The 10,394-nt window shown below is 42.9% G+C and overlaps 1 protein-coding gene across 1 annotated transcript; it reads right to left on the reverse strand.

The window, feature by feature from the left end:
- Positions 1–2,203: 2,203 nt before the first annotated feature.
- Positions 2,204–9,537, reverse strand: LOC105493948 (bone morphogenetic protein 15). Its single transcript, XM_011761998.2, has 2 exons — positions 8,884–9,537; positions 2,204–4,247 (listed from the first exon to the last, which is right to left on the reverse strand). Exons 1-2 carry the CDS (start codon positions 9,206–9,208, stop codon positions 3,394–3,396), a joined length of 1,179 nt encoding a protein of 392 aa, XP_011760300.2. The 5' UTR covers positions 9,209–9,537; the 3' UTR covers positions 2,204–3,393.
- Positions 9,538–10,394: the final 857 nt, after the last annotated feature.

Here is a 10,394-nt window from a genome sequence, read left to right on the forward strand (position 1 = left end):
AACAAAAAGAAACAAAGTATGGATATATGCTATAACACAGGTGAATCTTGAAAACATACTAAAGCAGCCAGTTACAAAAACTAAATATCATGCAATTCTATTTATTTAAATGTCCATAATCCAGAGAAAAAGAAAGTAGACTAGTGGTTGTCAGGAGCTGTTGGTAAGGGTTGGGGGAATGGGGACTGACCACTAAAAGGCATGAAGTTCCTTTTGTGGTGAAATTAGATTGTGGTGATATTTACCCAAGTCTGTAAATATACTGAACACCACTGAATTGTACACCTTAAATAGTAGCTTTTACAGTAAATTACACCTCAATGAGTCAGTTTTTAAAAAATAAGACTAATACCTCCTACTTCATAGTGCTCTTGGGAGAATTAACTGAAGACATGAAATGTGTTACAAGATTAGGCCAAATATTTTATGTAACTGAAGTTCTGCCTGCTTCCCAACTTTGCCCAGAATTGGTTGTGACATACTACCAAGGTAAATGCAAAAGAGATCCACGATCAGACACAAGTTTAAATGCCTGCTACTGCTCCTTTTGCACCCATACATTAAATGAAGTTCCAGCTTACTCATTGGGACTGTTGGGACAAGGTGGACTTGCTTCCTACTTTCCCTTTCCAGATCAAGTAACAATTTCTCCCTACCTACATGGGCAGACGGGCCCCACCCCCACCCACACACCCTCCTCCACTAGCAAGCATGTATTCTTCCTTTCAGAGGAAGGTTTGAGGTACGGAACCCTAACTTTGGATTGGATTTGAGAAAAAGTACTGAACTGAAGCAATACTTCAAAGAAAAGAAAGAATCCATAACATCATCCTAAGTAACCAAGTAACCCCATCCAGACAGTGTTTTCCTTGGGTATTCTGATAACTCAGGGCTTAATAGATAATAAGGCCAATTAATCCTGAACCCTCCATAAACAGATTAAGTTTCCTATGTACTCAGCACTCACAAGGCTAGGAGATCGTGACTTTCTGAAAATCCTTAAGAACCAAGATGCTGAACTCAGGATCTGGTCCTATAATCAAGGTCCATCTTCAGGCCTGTTAGATATTTGTGTCTACCCCAAGTAGGCTGGGGAAATGCCTAGACTGGAAGCCCATAGTTCCCCTCCCAGATAAATTTGCAGCATATGTAATGATGACAAGAACTGCCTTACTTAACGTAGCTATTACATTCTATTGTAATTTAAATCATGATTTTGAAATAGTGGGATACAATAATCATCTTACTTGATATACAAAGTATTTTATATTATGTTGATTCCCATGGAAAAATAAAATATGTGAAAAATTGAGATGTTCCATGTCAGGAAGAATGCATTGCTCACAAAAAAATGTCATAATTGTGTGTTTGTATTCATTAAGGACCTACTAGGTGCCAGGCTCTTATAGAAAAGGGTAAGATGCAGTTGAAACTCAAAAGGGGCTCCATCTTTTTGCAAGGACATATATACTAGAGCATATTAAAGGCAGGTACAAAGTGCTATATGACCACAGAGGGACACTTAAGAGACTTGCAAGATATTCAGTCTAGCTGAAGATGGACCTTGATTATAAGACCAGATCCTAAGTTTAGCATCTTGGATCTTAGGGATTTTCAATAAGTCATGATCTCCTAGCTTTGTGAGATCTGAATACATAGGAAACTTAATACACACCTGAGGCTGGTGTGTCAAGGGGACATTGAGAAGATGAGAAATACCTGAGTTGATTCTTAACGATACAGTAAAGAAGGTAGACAGGCAAACGGATGTTAAGGAATAGCTCCTCAGTCACAAGAATAAGACTTGTATTTATACACTTGCAAGATATTCAGCCTAGCTGGAACCAGCTTTTGAAGGGAATGGTAAAACAAGTTAGTTTACAATGAATAGGTAAGAAACATAGGGATTTGACAAACACACAAACCTACCCTAAATCAGTCCCATCCCATGAGAATTGCCATAAGACTAGTCAAGAGCAATTGGGTGGGGAAAGACTTACTGGGTTTCAGGGGCTTCCCTAAAGGGGCACCTTGGCGAGGGCTGATGGCTAGCAGTGTTTCCTTAAGAGAGAAGAACTTCAGAGGATGTTCCAGCCCTGCCCCTCAGGGATTAGGGTTGAAGTCCTAGCCATAGCTAAAGAGAACAAAGGAAATAAATTCCTTCCACTCTCTCTCAATTCTAAAAACAGTCAAGATTTTCTTCAACAACAAAATGATTTATTTGCAACAAAACCCAGTCCCATCATTTAAATACAGTATAGGAGTAGAAAGGAGTCACACTACAAGCATCATTTATTTCAAGGCATCATTCCATGTCTCCCAAAGACAACAAGCCCTTCTCCCTCAGAGACCCAGGTCCAGATTCAAACTGAACACATGAAACAGGCAAGCCCAGAATAAAGTCAGCTGCAGGCCTTCGCAGGTTTCACCCTTATCCCATAGTCCTTCCTTCACAGCCCTCAAATCCCCTGCACTCCCAATCAGGCCAACTCCCAGCCTCTGAGCCACCAGGGAACTTTCTTTGTGGGGTAATTTACAGGGGTTTAAGCATCACATAAGGAAAATACTCTGAACTCTATTGTTTCATAGAATACTTAAAAATAACTCCCCCATTCATAATGCTAATCAGCAATGACAGATTTTCTCTTCTTCACCATAAATGCAGGTTTGAAGTAGATTATCTCAGACAGCTCCATAGTCTAGTTTCCTTATGGGCTTCATTAAAGGCTACTGTACTCACCTAGGACAGGAAAGAATCCCAGGTACTTTTCCCAGATTCAGAGGCTAAGAGGAAAAGCCCTGCTTGTTTAGAAAAAGATTTCCTTCCTTCTATCCCCTCAAAACATTTCTATAAAGACTGTTACCTGAAAATTTTCCAGTCTGTCTGAGAAAAGTTTTAGAAGGTATTACAAACACGGAAGCAGGCAATTTGTCTGATTAGCTACTAGTAGTTTCTAGGACATAGGAGGCAAGAAGGGCAGTATAAAATCCCAAGCTATTTTCACCACCCCAAATCTTCCAGAGCTTCAGAATATGGACACTAGGAAAAACCTACCTTTCCCAAGCTGGGAAAAGTTGAAAAATTTCTGAAGTTCTACCACTACTGACTGCTGACTTTTGACAAAGCCCCAAGGAAAATAAAATAGAGGACATTTTACCCAAGCATTAAGGGCTCTGATTAGTGGTCAAACTGTACTGATTCATGCTAGGGGACTGGTATCAGAACTGTTTCTATAAACTGACTAGCTCACAAGTGGGGGAAGAGACTTAAGTAACACTTAAGGCAAGAAATATAATGTACAGATTGGTACAGGATTACTTGCAGCTTTAACACTGATATTTTAAACTCTCCTCTAATTTCCTGGGAAACTTGAGCTAGCTGTACTTTTGCTGTCATCTGCATGTACAAGACTCAGCAATCATACCCTCATATTCCTTGTACAAAATACTCCCATTTGCCTCAATCATAAGGACGCTAATTGGAACATACTTATACGGGACACAGGAGGGCCGAGGGACACTCTGGTCCACCAACTGATTGACAAGGTTCTGAATAATGGCATGATTGGGGGAATTGAGATCATCGCGTAGTACTCGGAGACAAGTTCCTTTACAGTAGTTTGGGGTGTAGAAAGGGGGAGCAATGATCCAGTGATCCCAACCCAGCTGGCGGAAGCTGACTTGGAAAGGGTGGAGGGAACACTGGTTATTTTCAGGCCCACTACGTTTTGAGGAAGAGGCAGTAACCTCAGCTGAGATACCATCTGCTTGTCGGGTTCTCCGGAGAAGAAGAGATTCCCTTTCCATGAACTCCTCCATGCCCCTGGGAAGAAGTTTAGCCTTCTGAATGCTTTTATGAGTATCATTGAAATACAGTAACAAGAAGGCAATGTCCAAGGACGAAGTGCCATGCCAGAGCTCAAGACCATCACTATATTTTTGCTGCTGACACATAAAACGGAGTCGTAGGATCCTGCGTCCCTTGTTATTCCAGAATCTTTGCTGAACATGTTGTGTGATATCCATCTCTTTCCAAGCATTAGACATCAGGGAAGATTTTGGCAAATCTCCTTCTGAGGAAGGAAAGTGCTTGGTTGGGCTTTTCTGCACCCAGGGCTCCACATGGCACGAGAGATTGAAGCGAGATAGTTGGAGATGATGGCGGTAAACCACAGTGGCTCTAACTAGTTGGTATATTCCTCGGTTTGGTCTGAGAGGAAAGCCCAGGATCTGTATATGCCAGGTACCTGCAGAAGTAAGAGGGAACAAGAGCAGAGGTTTAGCTTCTTACCTCCTAACCTGAATCTTCCTCACAAACTGGCTTGATATAGACTGATAGCTATAATCAGCTCTAAAATTAACTCAAGGTAATGATACTATCATTTATTGAGCACTTACTAATATACTAGATGCTTTACATGTATTAGTTCTTTAATCCTCAATAGTCTTATGAGATAGTTATTGTCCCCATTTTGTAGATAAGGAAATTGAGGCTCAGAGAAGCTATGACAAAGGACACACAGCCGGTATCTGGTAGAGTTAAGATTTGAACCCAAGTCTGTTTTTCTTTAGAGAAACTATCTCACTGTTAGATTACTTACCATGCTGGGCTCAGGGGGAAAAAACTCAAATATAGAATTATCTTATGTGCATACTGTATGTAGGGGAGAAGATCAATATTATTATTAGTTGACTATTAAATGTGTCCATTTAGAATTGTTGAAACATACATGGATTAAGAAAGAGTCTCATGTCACATCAGTATACAGATGCAGCTTTGGGACAACAATTCAGTATTGGGTGGTATGGCCTGCTATAATTTCAAACTCAGGACCAAGGCACTACAAAATAATTTTTTCTATCATCTTCTAGTACAGACAGCTATCTTACCACTTCTGCCTTTCATCTACTTCAAGAATTGCTTCTTAAGCATCTTTTCCTCCTTTGGCCCTTAATCTCTCTCTTTACCATTCCTTGCTGGAAATTGTTCTCCATTTACCTCATTCATTTTACCACTATTCCTCTAAATACTATTTTCAACAGAGTCTTGATCACATAAATATTTTGTTTGCTGAGAAGTCTACTAAAAGCTGGATGCTGCTTCGTGAATAAGAGCTTTAATCCAAACTGTAGTGCTGACACCCAACGGCCAAAGGATTGAAAGGTTGCATCCATGCTGCTCCAAACTTCTGCGCCCCCTCCTGGCAAACGTCAAGAGCAAAGATTACAAAAGCCTTGCACCTCAGGAAAAAGCCACCTCTCATCTTCCGACATCTAATCAGTAAATAATTCCATGTTAATTTGTATATTATTCACCTAGTCCTTCTCCACAGAATCCACAAACCTGGAATTCTTCATTAGTTGTGGCATTTTTAACACAGAAGTTCTTTTACATCTTGATGTTCCAGATTTTTTTTTTTTTTTTCAGTCTCACTCTGTCACCCAGGCTGGAGTGCAGTGGCACAATCATGGCTCACTACAGCCTTGACTTCCCAGGTTCAAGAGATCCTCTCACCTCAGCCCCCATGAATAGCAAGGACTACAGGTATGTGCCACCATGCCCAGCTTTTTCTGTTTGTTTTTTGTAGAGACAGAGTTTTGCCATGTTGCCAGGCTGGTCTCGAACTCCTGGGTTCAAGCGATCTGCCCGCTTTGGCCTCCCAAAGTGCTGGGATTAGCTGCCCTTTGAGTCACTGCACCCAGCCCCAGAATATCTTTAATAGTTCAAATTCCGGCTGGGTGCAGTGGCTCAAGCCTGTAATCCCAGCACTTTGGGAGGCCGAGGCAGGCGGATCACCTGAGGTCAGGAGTTTGAGACTAGCCTGGCCAACATGGCGACACCCCATCTCTACTAAAAATACAAAAAATTAGCTGGGCGTGGTGGCGGGCACCTGTAATCCCAGCTACTCGGGAGGCTGAGGCAGGAGAATGGCATAAACCTGGGAGGCGGAGGTTGCAGTGAGCCGAGTTCATGCCACTGCACTCCAGCCTGGACGATAAGAGTGAAACTCCATCTCAAAAAAATAAATAAAAGTTCAAATTCCAACTCATGCTTAATATACCCTTGGGTTTGGGGCACTAGACATTATTCACACAAATCCAAGTCAGGCTTGTATTTGCTTTCTCAAGTTATTCCACACTCCCATCTTACAGTAATCTTTCTTAGAGGCCCACCCTTAAACCTGCTCCACCCTGGCTATAAAGGAACCCAACCCAAACCTCTAGCAGTCTGTCTGGGGAGGAACTGCCCTTTTCTTTGAGACCTTGACATCACATGTTTCCTGAAGCAGGATGGGGTTGCTAAGAATCAGAGCCAGGAAGGGTCTGGTCAGAGCTTTTCAGGGAAAGGGCTGACTCACACATCCTGTGTGATTGAATCTGTCATCTGTCTCTGGATCCTTTCCAGAGTCCCTAGATACCAGTATATTCCACAGTGAGACCAGGATACATGCCTAATTCTAGGCATCCTCCTCTCTAGTCTCACATCATCTGTACAAGCCTATTTTTTTCTTAATTTTTGGGTTTTTTTTTTTTCCTTGAGACAGGGCCTCACTGTCACCCAGGCTGGAGTGCAGTGGCACAATCACGGCTCACTGCAATCTCAACCTCCCAGGCTCAAATGATCCTCTGGTCTCAACCTCCCAGGCTCAAATGATCCTCTGATCTCAGCCTCCTGAGTAGCTGGGACCACAGGTGTGTACCACTACCCCCAGCTAATGTATTTTTATTTTTTGTAGAGACATGTCTCCCTATGTTGCCCAGGCTGGTCTCAGACTCCTGGGCTCAAGTGATCTTCCCATCTTGGCCTCCCAAAGTGCTTGATGTTTTGCAACTTTCTGCTGCACTTAGGATCCAGATCCCTTATCACAGCCTAGAAGTCCCTGCTTCTCATTAGCCTCATATCCTGCCATTTCCCACAGTGTTCATGAGGATCCAGCCATACTGATTTTCCTCTGTTCTTCAATTGGAACAAACTTGTTTTCACCCTCTAGGCATTTGCACCTGTTGTTCCTCTGCCTAAATCAGGCTTCTCCCTACTCTTCTTATACCTAGTTTATCTTGTAGATCTGAGCTCAAATGGCACTTCTTCAAAGATACATTCCCTGACAACTCCATGGAAAGGGAAGGTTTTGTTGCCATTCTCTACCTTAACAACCTACTTCATCCTTTGAGAGCACTTAACCACAATTTACGATTTAACTGTATGTGCTTATTTGTCTCCCCTATGAGAACATATGCTTCATGAGAGTAGGGGTTTTACCTATCTTGATCACATCTGTATGCCTAGTACTCAGTAGATGCCAAATGAATATTTTTCAATGAATCTCTACCCACACCATTTTCTCTTTCCTAAATCAGAATGCACTTATCTGCCTCAATGCATGGCCTCTTTGCTCCTTCTGCAAGGTCAATTTCAAGTACTATCTCCTTCATGAGGCCTTCCCACAGTCTCTTCACTTCAAGCAATGAACCATTTCTTCTCAAAAGTCCTGGGAGCCCTACTGTTTATCCTTTCCAAAGCTCTTGGCATACTGTAACATTATTATGTAATTATCTATCCATTCCACTATACTGGGAACTTCTAGAGGTCGGGAAAGTATTTGCTTCTATATACCCAACCCAAACACACTGCCTGGCACTCAATTAAAATCCAATGGGGAGTCAGAACAGCATGATGATTAACACACAGGCTTTAGTCCTGACAGCCTGGGTTTGATGCCTGGCTCTAGCAATTACTAGTTGTATGACGTGGGTAAGTGACTCTGATCCTCAGTTTCTTCACCGATCAAGTAGGTATGCTAATACTACCTACCTAATCTGGTAGTTGTGAGGATTAAGATAAGTTTATAAAACATTTTCTGCAATGCCTGGCACACAGTAATCTCACAGTAAGGGTTAGGTACAAGAATATTTATTGTTTTGCTTGGGGAGGGGGTTAAGTCCTGTCTCTTTTCATCTCTGAGACTAGTGAAGGCCACAGATTGATCTCACTAGGTTCCCAAGAATTCCTTGAAGTTGATGACTGTCTGCATTCCCTAGAGAGTCCTACACTTCAATAGCCCACTGCTGTCCTGGAACAATATCTGATGCAAATGTTAAAAGCAAAATCAATCATGATGGGGACAAAAAAAAGTTCCAAAGTACACAGTACCAGAATCCCAAAGTAGCAGTATGGCCCAAGTACAAAAACTGCCGGGGGTACAAGGATACTGGAATACTACATTTAAAGACTTAAGAAGTTACTGACAGACTTTAGAATCAGACAGACTTGAGCTGAAATCCCATCTCTGTGACCCACTATCTGTGTACCATTTGCAAGTTACTTAACCTCTCCATGCCTTAGTTTTAAAATTAGGCTAATTGCCTCAAGACAGCTAAGATAGTAGCATTCATTAAGAATTAAATACAGTAGCAGATGCTCACAGAGCCAGGTACACAGACCCTCAGATGTTAGCTTATTTATGTCCTTCCTGAGGTCTTAGAAGTTTCCCCAACTCAGCAACCTGTACTCTAAGAGCAAAACGCCACTTAAATTGCCCTCCACAAGAATATAACTGGATATGTCTCAATTACAGTTTTCAGAACTATCACAAGCAATAAAAGTTTCTGTGAAAGATAGGTGATGACACATCACTCAGTTGTCCTGGGGCCTGGGAAAGATTTCTCAGTAGGCACCAAGGCAATCTGTTAAGTTGATGCCCTAAAGGGAAGTAGGCTTGGCTCTGGCTTCTCCCAAGCTTACCATCCTTTGAAAACCAAGCCTAAAGAAACAATCTGCGCACAAGGCAACAAAGCCTGACAGTAAATCCACCAATTCCCTTTTCTCTAAGCTCTTCTCCACTTCTCTCCCTTCCAGGGCAGTATGGGGGCATAACAACTCACCTCTGCGAGGCCTTGCCACATTGGTCAAAGGCTTCACCAGCCTCACCATGGTGGCCCCAATGGTGCGGTTCTCTCTAGGGTGCCCATGTGAGTCAGCTGAACGCCGGTACAACTCCAGCATGTACTGCAGTGAATGCCCTAGGAGCCGGGGCTTCGTTGGCTGTTCGTCAGGGGATTCTTCTAGCAGCTCCTCAATCAGGGGCAAAGTAGGGGCCTCAGCCAGGAGGGCAATAGAGGACTGCCGTCCTGCCATTTGGGCCCTGTGTTCCATGAAAAGGACCAGCTCACAAAGAAAAAGAATTCTAAGAATACTGCGGAGGACCATCTTGAAAGGCTTAGTGTTCAACAACAGGCCCCAACACAAGCCCAAGGGACGTCACTCTGACCGTTTCCTTTCATGCAGATAACTGCATCCTGGCTCCACAACCAAGGATGGGGCAAGAAAAAGAAAGGCAGGCAGACCCTATGTTGCTTTCTCTAAGAGTATCTCCTGGGCCAAAGTTTCCTCATAACTTGGCCTGTTTGCATCAGAAGAAACAGAAACAGAAGGTGGGACAAGGCAGCACGTCCCTCCCACTCTCCCGGGCTGAGAACAAGATAGTACCTATTGAGAGGCTGAGGTAACCTAAAAGGAGAGGTCCATTTCAGGACCCACTTCCTTAACTTATCCACTAGAGTGAAAAAAAGCAGCCTGATCCTACTTGCCCCTACAGCCTTAAAAGTAGTCCCTTAATCCATCCTTAAAGGGCCAGAGGCCTCCTGTTCCCATCCTACTTCCATGCCTCTAATGCAGCATTTCTCAAAATACTGTCTGCTAATAATCTGCAGTGAAACTATCTGGGGTGATTATTAAGAATGACTCCTGGGTCTGAACCAGGATTCTCTGGGGTGGCGTCCAGAAATCTGGGTCTTTATGAGTCCTCCAAGAAGTTCCTATGAAAACCCAAAATGTGGAAACTACTGAGTATGGCTGCTGGAGCTTGAAGAAGATGCCATAACAGTGGTTCCCAATCTTGGCTGTAGATTCAAATCATCTGGGAAGCTTTAACTATTATGAATGCCTGGGTACCATTCTGATGTAATGGGCCTGGGTTGTAACTAGTGCATCAGGATTTTTTTAAGTTCACAAGTGATTTTAATGTGCAGCCACATTTAAAGACTCTGACTTACAATTTTCTGGTTTACCATGGAAGGCGTTGAGATCCTGATTGGGCTTCATTAGAGAAGCCTGAGGAAGTGGAAGAGTAATCTATGGGAGCTAACCTAGCCCAGATGGTTAATGTGAAGCAGCAGGGCTCAGCCAGTTTTAAGGTTGCCTCAGACCAGGATTCCGCAGAAAGATAGTAGGTATAGTCCTGGCCATACCGAAGTAGAAACATATGGGGATCTGGAGAGAAAGTGGGGAAGCAGGTCAAGACCTGGCTGTAGGAGATGATGAGTCAGGCTTGATTTGTGGGAGGTCTTTACCTTACACCAGGAATATCTATGGACAGACATTATCGTGAAACAGG

This window comes from Macaca nemestrina, chromosome X (genome assembly GCF_043159975.1).
Source record: "Macaca nemestrina isolate mMacNem1 chromosome X, mMacNem.hap1, whole genome shotgun sequence".
NCBI classification, from domain to species: domain Eukaryota; kingdom Metazoa; phylum Chordata; class Mammalia; order Primates; family Cercopithecidae; genus Macaca; species Macaca nemestrina.